The 13761-nt window shown below is 34.0% G+C and overlaps 1 protein-coding gene across 1 annotated transcript in view; it reads right to left on the bottom strand.

Moving 5' to 3' along the window:
• Positions 1 to 13761, bottom strand: part of LOC142321327 (store-operated calcium entry regulator STIMATE-like) — a 65794-nt gene that overhangs the window by 40496 nt on the left and 11537 nt on the right. Inside the window, exons 2-3 of the mRNA XM_075359318.1 lie at positions 12199 to 12402; positions 5245 to 5392 (exon numbers count right to left, since the gene is read on the bottom strand). Coding sequence (XP_075215433.1) covers positions 5245 to 5392; positions 12199 to 12304 — 254 coding nt within the window. The 5' untranslated portion in view covers positions 12305 to 12402. The remainder of the gene's footprint in view (positions 1 to 5244; positions 5393 to 12198; positions 12403 to 13761) is intronic.

Below are 13761 nucleotides of genomic sequence, written 5' to 3'. Positions count from 1 at the left end.
CCACGAACACGGAGGAGTTCACGACCACGCTGGACGATAAAGCGAAGGGTCCGCAGGTCGATCTGCGATCCGAGGCGATAGGCGCGCGGTGGTTCATATCCAAGATATAGACGCTGGTACTACGGAGACAGAAGCACGGAAAGCCACTGACGATTTGATTGACGAGAATGAGGAGTATAGAACTGACGTCCATGCGGCCTGTCTTCGCAGAAACTAGAATCATTTTGTCTAGTAGCGGATCCTAATTTTTAACAGATTAATTAGAGACAAAAATATATTTTAGTTTAATCGATGTATTTTAGAAAAACTATTTTATAAATTTGGTTACAAATTCCAGTCAATAAATGTTTTATTACAACAGGCACCGCACCGTTTTCCATTTGGTGTTTAATATACAAAATTACACTTTCGAGATCTAAACCTAATAAAACGTTTAAATATAAAGACATCATAATTCGTAACTGTCCTTTAGATACACGTATTGTTTTATTATTTAGACCATTCTTTATATAAATCTTCTGCGATAGGTATTATCTGGTTAGAACTGTAAATTTCTTTATACAAATGCGGAGATATGAATATAACCGTTTGTAATCTAATATATAAAGAATATTTATTATTTATTTTAATTTTTATACAATTCAACTACCGTTTCATACGTATAATCATTCTGATTTATGTTAAACGTAAACGAACTTTTTTTAAAAGAGGATTTCTTTTGTTTTCTACATTTTCTTTTTTATATACCAATTCATAAGGAATATATTTGACGCTGCGTTTTTATATTGCGAATTACGTATAGTTAGCTTGGATAATTTTTCCATGCGTTTAATATAATTTCTATTTAAAGTTTTACTTTTACTTTTAAGTTTACAATCGATAACGTTTATAGTTTCGTGTAATTATGAATATAACAATGTAAGATATTCAGATATATTGTTTGTAGAATCATCATATTTTTCTACAATATCTGCGATCCGTAAACACCAGATCATTTTAATATATAATTACTGTTACAATAAATAAATTATAAAATCGTTTGAACTACTGATGAAGTTTGTAAATAATTTATTTTTTACATACAGGTGAATTACAATAAAATAGTAACTATTAAACGACGAACGATAATAAATATTTGTTGCATATTCCACAATATAAATGGAACTACGTGTTTATGCAGATAAAAATTCAAACTATTAGCTTATTCGCGAAAACGTTCGACGTTACATTCCACGCTGCGTCCAACATTTTCGCGAATAGGGTAATAGTTTTAATTTTTTCTATAGAAACATGCACAAGAGGGAGAAACAAACGGTTGAAACTGAGATGCCTTGATAAAAGTACTTTGATTATGTTTTAATTTGCATCGATTATGTTTTAAAAAGTACTTTTAAAACATAGTGTATTTTGTACTACAATTAATCGTGAAATAATCTGTTTTTCGATAAAATTATTGTATTTTTTGCACCACTAAATTTAATTACATTAAAGAATCATTATCCCTGAAAATACTGCTGTTTATTGTAAAAATTTGATGGAAAAATTAAATTTTTAAGTGCAAGTTGACCGTTTTCATCTCGTAATTTCTGCAATACTTTCAACTTCTCTCAATTTCAATCGCGGTTGAGCATTATCGTTTTGATATACCTTAAAATCTTCGATGAAATATTTTTTTTTATAATTTTATAACATTTATCGTAAAAATCTTTTGATATCCAACACGCTAAATTCAAAATTAACACTTCCCTTAAATACGAACCAGAAATTAGTAAATCTAATGGATTTGTTGCCTTTGAGTGAACTTTATATGAATTCTTTTGATCGCTCGAATCTGAGCGACCAAATGATTCTATTAATTTTTGAGATTCTTTATTACAAAACCAATTTTTAAATTCTTTCTCGCCATCATGACGTAATTTTTTGCATTGAAAAACCCCGTATTCGTATCGATAATTAGCTTAAAATGACCGAAAATACCGTATGAATACTTATCTTTTATTTTTTCATAACGTACATCGATGAAACTCATTTTTTGTTAATCTATAAATCAGAAATCGCTTTTTAGATACATAAAAAAATCGTTTAGGCTTTTATATCGATAATATTTTAGAATGAAAATAATTGTTTTATATACGTACGTGCCAGTAATAATTTTAGTTAATTCATCTTTATTATCATCTTTAACTTCATAAAAAGCCGAGGCTGGGATTCCAGTTTCGGTTTTATTATTGTAAAATTCAATTAATTCTACGGATTCTTTAAATATCGCTGTTTATTGTAAAAATGTAATGAAAAAATTACTTTATATGAAATAATTTGATTATGAGAATTTAGATACATTAAAGAATGGACAACTACATATATAGTGTTTGGCTGATCGGAATTCCGAGTAGCCAAAGTTTCTGAATAATAATGGATTAATTCTTTAGATCGTTGTCATATTTGATGCTGTTTATTTATATTTACTATTTTGTAAAAAAAGAACTATTCATATAACTTATTTTTTACATTATAGTATTTAGGTAATGTCAGTTGAAACGTACAGTTTTCCTCAATTTGTGGACTTATGTTGTAGTTCCATTCAGGTTGCGGTATATGCAACAAATAAATATTTTGTCGATTTTTATCATTCATCGTTTAATATGTACTATTTTATTGTATTTCAACTTTACGTAAAAAATAAATTATTTACAAAAAAAATTATTTATAAAAAGTTGGTAAGATGTCTGTACCCAAAACAATGGCAGGATAAAATTTGGGTTTTTAAAAAATTACTGATATTAATACGAGGAACTGTTATCACAAATAAATTTATAAAAATCTGATTAAATAGATATTATCAAATAAATTTATTAAAAAAAAAAAAATGATTTAAGCAAAACGTTTACTTATATTTCACTTTAATAAATCTTGAAATATTCTCCTTCAGTTGTTTGACGGTTTGCGAGTCGGTTGTAAAAGGATGATATACAATGATCCCCTAGTGATATTTTGAGCCGATTCTCACATTCTATTTTGTAAATCATCATTTTTTTCGGGTTTATCATGATAAACAAGGAGCCCCAAAGAAAGTAATCTGATGGTGACCGTTCTATTTGATCCCTTTCCAGGGAAAAACGCATTTAAAATTTCACATACCGAAGACTGAAATGAGGTGGAGTATCTCCTTGTTGAAACCAAACGTTTTGGAAGTCGGGGCCCATGACATTTTGAATGTATGAAACAATACGGTTTCACTGCGATTAAAACTCCATATATAAATATAAGCTTTACTAATCATCCACTGACAACGCCTAGCTGTACATTTACTTTGACCGGATACTGTATATGTGCCTTACGATACTAGTGTGGATTAATATCGATCCAGTATCGACAATTATAGCGATTTACGTTGTCATTTTAAAAAAATGTGGCCTCATCACTAAAAACTACGTTGTTTAATAAATTAGGATCTGCACAAATATTGTTCATAATAACTTCATAAACTCAAGTCTTCAATTGCGGTCATCTTTGTTAAAAAAAGTTCTTGCGCTTGACAAATTATGTTCGAATCGCTTTATTTTGGCTAACGTCATGTTCTCATGCTGCTGTTCGAGTCGAGGAATGAGAATTCTCAAAAAATTCTTACGTAATCTCTTACAATTTGATATTATTTGTTGCAGATTTAGGCCTCGCTGGTTTTCCCCTATCGTTAATGTTTCCTGTTCTTTCAAATCGTTTGATGATTTTTGATACTGTACCTTCTGAAATAGGGTTACGATTATTAAATGTCGCATTGAAGAACTCACAAACTTCATAGTACGACCTAATCACCAAAGCCCCTCACGATTAAAAGTGTAACCCTCTCCTGTTCATTAAGTGACGATGATGATGATGATCATCATCATCGTCATTAAAACAAATATGAGGGGGTCAATTCTTACCTAGATCCCGCATTATGGCGAAGATATAATTCGTAATATTATTAAACTTTCTTTTCCCTGTTTAGCCTCCGGTAACTACCGTTTAGATAATTCTTCAGAGGATGATATATGTATGAGTGTAAATGAAGTGTAGTCTTGTACATTCTCAGTTGGAGCGTTCCTGAGATGTGTGATTAATTGAAACCCGACCGCCAAAGAACACCGGTATCCACCATCTAGTATTCAAATCCGTGTAAAAATAACTGGCTTTACTAGGACTTGAACGCTGTAACTCTCGACTTCCAAATCAGCTGATTTGGGAAGACGCGTTAACCGCTAGACCGACCCGGTGGGTTATAATATTATTAAACTAGCGAAGGTAAACTTCATCAGTGACCTTTAAACATGAAATTCTCTATACACACAACAAAAAATAACGGATAATTTACACACGCTCCCTGGCATATTTGTTCTTTATCTGATGCACGGTAACTGTATCGTTAGAAAAAATGGAAACAAACCACTCTACACACGTAAATGATTGAGCAATAACGGTCTAACTAAGAAGTTTCGATGTATGACGAAGCAGACTGCTGCCAAGTCAGTGAATGACATCCTACAAAACCTGCTATCGCCTTTGAAATGGTAAGTTTGAGCCTTACCCTCTGTTCAAAATCAATCTATAGTTTTACATAAATTAGTTACTATTAAAAAAAATGCCTGAGATTATGAAAAAGAAATTTATAAAACATGTTACTGTACAAAAACCGAATGCAATAGAAAGATACTGGCTGAATTTTTTAATTCTGTATACAACATACGTTAGTTTTATTGTGGATTGAAAATTTCATACGCAATACAATTACATTAGAAACACAATAAATCTTTTGTATGCCGAAACTGTTTACCAATGTTATCTGTGATATTTATTTATAGACCTCATCCGTATACATCTTACAATAATAATTATTTTTAATCCGGTTAACTAAATTTTTAATCCGGCTCAAATTAAAAAAAATTATCTAAAAGCATAAATTTTGAAGTTCTATTTATTTATTCACAGAAAAATTAAAACGGTCAGGATTCTGCTGGACTACTTATGATTCTTTCTAAAAAAGAATAAAATAAAATCAGAAAATAGGTAAAAAATTACGGTAAGAAAGAAACGCAGTTTGCTTCGTACGAGTATTACACATAATTCATAAACGTATGTACTAATCTTCTTATTCTTTTTATAAAGAAAAACCCATACCTAACCTAGTTCTGTTCTTTATAAGCTAGAATGTAATTACTAATGGACAATTTTTACAGAGAAATAGAATAAAGCTGTCTTTTTACTTACCAAGTACAAGGATCTCCTTGAAAAAACTGCCCTGACAGAAGTATGTTTGTCACGTGCATCGCTAAAGCACCTAACCCTTGTTTTGATGTATCATAAAACCATATTTTCCACGGACGTCTGTTACACTTTGGTTCACAAAATCTTTTTACTGCGCAAATAAAAATTGATTACAATTACAAAATAAAATTTTGCGATCGGTTTCCTAATAATAGCCATTAACAAGAAATCCACAAATATTTTATTCATAGAGCCTTAAGCAAAATAAACTTTACTTTTATTATTTTTTTTAAAGAATACAGTTTTATTGTCACTTGTCACCTCATTTAACACGTTAACGCTAATATGTTACGATGCAACTATGTAAACATTCATAGAGTAGAGGCGTGTTTTTTTTTAGCAATATTTAAAATGCAGACAGTAATAAGTATTTGATATTGGTATTTTTTTTAATAATCATGTCAACAGGTGATGCAAATTACCTGGTTCTCTTGGGCTTTACCCATCACAGCTGTGACCATCACAAGATCCGATCAACGGACCAATACAAGATAGCAAGTGTTTAGAGAGGTACAGACCTGCTCTAGTACACTGCTATCTGCTTTTCAGCTGTTAGTGAAAAGAGTTAATGATGTTGTCTTGATCGAAAACTGAATGTCGGGTAATTTACGTGGGTTAAGTGCAGATCAGTGTTTAGAGGAAATGACTCCTGTGCATGAAGAGGATTGTCCTCATTGTACAACAATAATTACGCAGTACAGAAAGTTTGAAAGGGGAAATTTTGGCCTTGACGATGCTCTAAGGTCAGATCAACCGTGTTATCTGTAACCGAGAGAAACATGCTGCGGTACGAAAAAAGCCGATACAGTTTTTGGTAACTAATTACCAGAGTTGTCCTTGGGCATTAATGCATCAGCATTTGTGCTATTCTGTGAGATCACCTTCAAGTTAAAAAGCTTTGAAACGTTTGGGTTTCACGTAACTTGACCGAGCATAAGATAGCACGTTGTGTTTCTTGGTGCTATGAAATGCTGTAAAAGTTTGAAACTGGGAAAACTCCCTACGTGAAGGAACAGTATTGTGATAAGTGTTTATACCATTATGATGTCCTGACCGATACTCAGAACAAAGTACGGGTGTTTGAAGATGATAAAATCCTCGTGAATGTTCAAATATCTAGATCATTCAAGAACAGAATGATGGCTGTATTTTTTAGTGCAAGAAGAGTTTTAGAGCGAGTCGAGTTGGAAACTTAAAAGACAGTTATAAGAAAGTGAGACATCCAGGAGTGTCTGCTTAAAGACACACTTTGCCGACCAATTTCCGTCGTAGAAACTTGGTATAGTTGTTCAAAGGCGGTGACAAAGATCCTAATATTAGTTCTTTTTACTGTCCACTAACGCTCTTGCCCGTGATCGGCAAGGTTTTTGAGAAGGTCCTATATTTGCGCATTAATGTTAGATTGGTCACTGATCATTTGCTGATGGACAACCAGTATAGTTTCCGACCAGGCAAGGGCACTGAAGATGCCATACTAAAGGTGATGGATATAGCTTTCTCTAGTTCATGCAAATACGTATTAGGGATTTTTCTGGACATATCCGGGACATTTAATAACTTATGGTGGCCCTCTGCCCTGTTTCAGATGCAGAAGCGTAAGTGAACACAAAATGAATTAGAAGTGTTCTCAAGTTATTTCAGCCATGAGACTGTTTTCCTGCGTGATGGCTGCTCGGATGTTCGCAAAACCTTAACTAAAGGATGCCCTAAGGATAATGTTCTGAGTCCCCTTCTTTGGATCATAGAATTCGATTCGATGTTGCGTTTAAGGTTGCCATGTAGTTGTTATGTCGTCGCTTACGCTGACGACGCGCTGTTACTGATTGAAGGGGATTCGCGTAACGAGGTAGGGTTCCGAGCTTCTCGTGCTTGTGAGACATTCGGACTGTGGAGTCTCCAACATAAAATGATTTTCGGCCCAGAGAAAAACTACAATGATGTTGCTTAAGGGCCGATTGGCTGCTACCCGACGAATTCGGATTCGTCGGGAATGGGGAAACCATTCGATACATTACGGCTAAAAATACCTGGGTGTCATCCTTGATGAGAATTTTCAGAACATCTACAGTATGTAGCAAAAAAGGCCGCTGATGCTTTTTATGGAATCTGTAGAGTCAATCGACCCGATTCGGGGTTGAATTACCGTAACATGTGTATCGTTTACAAAGGTAACAGCGAAGCTATTATGCTGTATGCCGCGCCTGTCTGGGCTCACAGTATGTCTTTTAGGTATTGCGCGGACATTTTTCTGCGGGCCCAGCGACTCGTCTTGCTGGCTGTTATAGGCGGGCCACCACTGCCACCCTGTAGTGGGGACCCAACTGCCGCTGAGGGAGAGGCCGGTCTGAATTCAATGGACGAGCCGCAACTCCCCGATTTCGCCGGAGAACCAGCTTCCGGACCCGACAGCTCTTCTCAAAGGTAAAGCAAAAAATGGCCCTTTTTAGGGCCACCATAAAGGTTATGAATACAAGCCGTCGAAGCCATTCGACGACAACAGCCCTTCTCGGGGCTACCATAAGGTTAGTAATTACAACGAGCTGTCGAAGCCAATCGGCGACAAAAACGGCCCTTTTCAGGGCTTCTATAAAGTTAGTAAGTGCCACGTGCCGTCGAAACCATTCGGCGACAGTATAATGTAAGGAGTATAGTTTACCAATTTTATCCAGCAGCCTGTGTTGGTATAATATTATATCATATAATATTATGCGATCACTTTATTTGAAATAGTTGGTGAATCCTGGTAGTCTTATCAGCAAATCTCAATCAACCTTTTTTTGTTTCTCTGAATAGTTAATATATTCTTATATTTTTATTTCACTTTGTGAGGTGTACGTAGATGGAATGAGTGAAGGTGGAATGACGCTGTGGTGCATACAGTTTAAAAATGGCTGCACCAGTGTCCATAATGAGGACCGCAGTGGTAGGCCTAGCCTTGTGACTGATGAACTAAAGATGAAAATCAACGATACAATTCGTGAAAACCGCTGCATTATGATTACGGAACTCTCAATTTATTTTCCCCTAATTTCACGAAGTTAAAATTGCATGAAATCGCATCGGAGAACCTTGGTTATCACAGTTTTGTGCAAGAGAGATTCCAAAAATATAAGGCGGCAAATTTCTTCAGAGAAGGAATTGAAAAGCTTATGCATCGTTATGATAAGTGCCTCAATTTAAATGGCGACTATGTAGAAAAATAGTTTAAGATTGGCCCTTGTTGAGGCGGTCAGGAAAACTTCTTCCAACTTCTTCTTCTTGGTCTTCTCCAAGTGAAGGTCGATGATGAATTAAAAATTCACTCTTGTGCACGCTCTTTTATTGGAGCCTGAGAGTGGTGGGGCCGCAACGCCGCTATGGTGGGATAACTGCGCAGCGGGAGTGACGCTATGCAAGCGCGTACGTATACTGCGCTCCCGCTGACATCTGAACTGTTACCGTTGTTGTCCGCCAATATTAAATTACGAATATATGTGGTTACAATATGTAATGTATGTTATTTATATTTTTATACATTATATATCTTAATGATATTCATTTAATTTTGGTATATTTCGTTTAAAAAATGTTAAAATTGGAACGGTTTTAATATATGTAAATTTTGTCTTTGTATTTTAACCAGATGCAAAAATAATTCATAAACTTATAATTAAATTATGTTGCCATTTCAGTAAGAACTACTGTCAAACGGTGTTTAAAAACATTTTTTACTTTAAGTTAGTTCATTAATAATAGCAGATTATTTAAAATACAGTAGAGTGCAAATTAATCAGAACACAAGGAATATTTTGTTTATTTCTAAGTCGTGGCTACACTGATTGACCGCACCCATTCTTTAAGTTGTTTGTGTAATGTGAGGTTATTTTCTTTGGTTATTTAGCGATTTTCATGTTATATATAGTGTTTTGAAAGTTTATTCCATTTTTTTTTTGTACAAAATCATATTTTCATATTTTTTGTTCTGTGTGTCTTGAATATATAACGTTGGATCTAACTCCAAGAAAGTATTCAAAAGTTGTTTCTCTTTCTAACCGCATCAGTATGACATAGTAACATATACCTTCTGAGTGTGGTCTTGGATTAGGGTCAGTGAATGCAATATTAAAACAATTTAAAGAAAAGGTACCTTTTCACCTCAAAGAAAAGGCAGATGTGGTTGTAAATGAAAAACTACTCCAACGCAGGATTGGTTATTAGTGAGCAAAAGTAAACTTAATCCAAAATTATCTGTCACAAACTTAAATTGAGAATTAGCTGCCAGTAGAATAGATATGCATATAACAACTGTTAGGTGCAGACTTCTTGCTGCTGGACAGGAAGCTCGTCGGCCAGCTAAAAAGTAGCTTTTAACACCAAAAATGTGCAAATTACGGCTCTTGTGGACCAAAGCACATGCTAACTGGACTAAAAAGACTAGAAAAAAGTTATATTTGCCGACAAATCACATTTTTATATTCAGAGGCATACATTAGAAAAGTATCAGATAAAAATACATCATTGGCTCACATCCAACAATCAATTAAACATCCCCAGAAAAAAATTTTTTGGTGTTGTTTCACATTTGAAGGTCCTTATTCATTACTTAGTAGATGGTATGTTGAAAAGTGACAGATATATAAAGATTATGAAGGAAAGGGTTGTGACATAACTTCAAAACAAATTCCCATAAGGCAACAGTGTTCCAACAAGATTTGACGCCATGTCATACTGCCAAAAAAGCGGAAACATTTTTTAAAGAATGAAACATTAAAGTACTTCTTCGCCCGGATAACAAGTGAGACTCCTTAGACTTAAACCTAAGTGAAATTTCTTTTGGCAATAGTCAAAAAACGACTCAAAAATGAATTGCACCACAAAAATTTACCTCATTAAACTAATAATATTGGTATGTTTTCATGACAAAGAAATCAAAAAAATGTGCAGTACACTAGTTGAATCATGTATATGAAGTGATTAAGAACAAAGAAGGACATATTAATTACTAGATAGATCTATTATATATTAATTAGATTATTTATTATTTATCTATTAATTAATAGATAAAGTTACTTTTTATTAAATAACATCTGTGTTGGGATTAATCTGCACGCTACTGTAAATGTAGGTAAGAGAAATGCATTAACCATTCATAGAAAATGAAAATCTTTAACCATCTATATCTAATCCAACTTTATAAACCATTCTGCATGATTTATAAAGTTCTAGGAAAGTTTCGCAATACAACTTTGTTTTTTTTTATAATTTTCACACACATTATACACTTCTCCTTCCTTCAAAGAAACTTTGCCATGTTTCTTCAGATATCTGGGGACACTCATTGTACCGGACGGAGGTCATCATCACTCATAAAATACCACCCTTTTAGTCTGTTCTTCATCTGGGGATACATCACAAGTAAGGAATGGACTGTAGGGAGGATGCCTAACAGTTTTATTCAAGTACGGGCCAAATACTCAAAGGAAACGTTGGAGCGGTGCACTGGAATGCTATTTTGATGAAGGAATCAAACTTTTTGAGAGCTTCAACAACATTAGGCAGGCATCCCAACTTTGTAGGGGAAGACACCCACCTTATGACGTTACCGATCACCATACCACCCCCTCCTTTAGACCCTCTAACCGATTACATCTCACAGTCATCAGCCAGGCCTTGATCGGGGTGCCACCGATGTAAATGCCTTAGCAGACATCTGCATCAGTAAAATACAAAACAAATTTTTCCTTCGCAGAGGCCTCAAACGGAAATCTTCGTATCCAACCAACATGATTTCCGCAGACTAACTGACCGAAACCGCAGAAGCGCGAACCACGCGCCTAGTCGAGATTTGACAGCACCGTTCGTGACTGTGAATGCCTCAGAAAACGAACGAGTTGAAAATTAAATTAGTGCTATACTCATACCGAGCAAAATTATGTTTTACGCAATATAGAAATTGAGACCTACACCCAAACAAGTTGACCAATTTAAGTCGCCTAACAAGGGGAACGTAACCTCATTCCGGTCCGCGCAGGAGCCGGGGACAAATCTCGCACCCCCACCCGGTCTCATCATGGAGTCTCGCGCGGCATTACAAAGTCACAACCAGGACCGCCACCGGCGGAACGAATTCACGCCCCCCGTCCCACGGGCTACCGTACTCCGGCAACGCGGCCACCCCCACAAGCGGGAGCCCCAAATCGAATCACAAACAACACCCCTTCATATTCAAAAAGTACTCCAAAACGTTTTCCAGGCAGTAGCAAATCATTATTTGAATACCCAACATGATATATACTTTGAAGACACTTGATTCAACCGGTAGATCATCATGAACAATACGATGTGCTGACTCAGGACTCAGGACTCATTCAGAAGAATGCCTATTTCTTTTACTATTATGAGCCGAATTTTCTTCAGTTTTTAAACTGTTCTAATGACCTCTGGTTTCGCTATTTGACTTACCTGACTGTATTGAAGTTTCATTCATTAATAAAATTTGTCATATTTCAGGCCTTTACAATAACAAAATGAACGACAGAATGCAGCTCCAATTTGGTGTAAATTGTAAATAGATTTACCAACTGTACACTTTTGCTCCACCATCATCCTATCACTCGGCCAATTTCCAAACCACGAGTATCAGTGATACCGTGGTTTGCCATGGTTACGCCATAAAACAGTTTGTATAAATAAATTATTCAATTTATAATACGAAGTGGTAATTCAATTAGTCCTTTTAAGGTTTTTTGTTTGACTCTTCCTGGTGAATACAAAAGGAAAAGTCTGTCTAAAAAGAAAGAGATTCAACTTCAACACAAATTGAAAGAGGGGTTCTATCCAGAATAAGCTTAGCGATTAATTATATACTCAACATAAGCACTCTACATTAAGATATACGTAAAAAGAAAAACCACTTACATATAAGGCATGTAAAAGCCAATGAAGCGAGAATAAACTGAAGAAACCATCCGAACACTCCAGTCAATGCATCTTTGGCACAATGATTACTTTCAGGTTTAACCATATTTAATGGGAATATTACGTAGTTTTATAACTTCTACGACTACAATAACTAAATTTTTTTAACAGTGTTATTTTATCGATCATTATTAATCTATTTCTCTGAAACAGAAAGTAAAATTAATATATAGTAACCCTGTAAAAACTCAGATGATATTTCAATTTAACAAAATCGTAACTGTACAAAATTAAAATATTTGTTTATTTAGGAACATAATTACATGTTAAAAAAAATACAATTACTAAACTAGTATAAAATACGTTTAATATATCGAGTAAAAAATTAAACTGTAATTAATCCGATTTTTAATTTTTTGACCGTGTGATGAGTTACCCTTATGAAATATTATTATTAATATTTCAAAATTTATTAGAGATATTAGAATTATATACTGCTACAATAATAAAAAACTAAATATTTTCTATTAATAAGCAATGTTTACTACCACAGTAATATTACAAACCTGCCTTTTGGCAGGAATTCTTGAGTTATGAATCATACAAATTTCAACTGCACGTCAGCTCAAATTACCTTAAATTACTTTTCATCATGTACTTTTTCTATTTAAAAAAAAACTAATTTATCACTTTTTTATTTTAAAAATATTCATTTTTTACTTTTATTTTAATTTCATAAATTTCTCTATTTAATTACAATTAACTTTCGGTATTTATTTCAAACAAAATGTTTTATTATTTACATTCATTTATTTAGGGTACAAATATTCATTTATGATTTTACTACATTTACGGTATTATAAAACTAACTAAATATTCTAATAAGCATAAGTACATCGAGGTAATTCTACAATGTTGTGAACATTCGAAAGTAATTCTACAATGTTGTGAACATTTTACCAAAAAAATAAGCATTATCATAATCATTGTTGCCACATAATTTCAATACGAAAGGAATAAATCAGTTGTCGATGAGCACCGTGTTGTACTGTACAAGATGTGATTTTGTATGAAAATGTTCTAAGAGAAGAAAGAAAGATGAAATAAAAATGAATTTACGGTTAAGTAGGAATAAAACACGCGGGAAGTACATCCCACTGGTAATTGGACGGCTGAGCGGGAAAATTTATATTTTAGATGCGCTGTCTGTAACAGAAAAGATCCGAATAGAACTTTACAAGAGCCGTCTAGGTTACGCGTAATTTTCAAAGCTAAATTTTCACTTGACAGGATTTCTTTTGAATGCCGTGAAAAAAGTGAAACCACCTTACCTGAGTAAAATAATCATTTACTAAATAAAAATTTGGTTTCCCATGCTATTATAAAACTTCCTGCACATCAGCAAAAACAACCGACATGACAAGCTTAAAATCTTCATAAGACGATTTAATTTACCCGATCATCCTAAAGCTTATCTGTAGTATTATTTTACTTTACGAGGGACAAAAGAGATGACTTTTTTTTGCAAGTTCTTCCATGAAGAAAATAGTTCTTTTTTTAAAC

Source organism: Lycorma delicatula, chromosome 3 (genome assembly GCF_047948215.1).
Source record: "Lycorma delicatula isolate Av1 chromosome 3, ASM4794821v1, whole genome shotgun sequence".
In the NCBI taxonomy this organism is placed as follows: Eukaryota; Metazoa; Arthropoda; class Insecta; order Hemiptera; family Fulgoridae; genus Lycorma; species Lycorma delicatula.
This window is presented reverse-complemented; position numbering and strand designations above follow the sequence as displayed.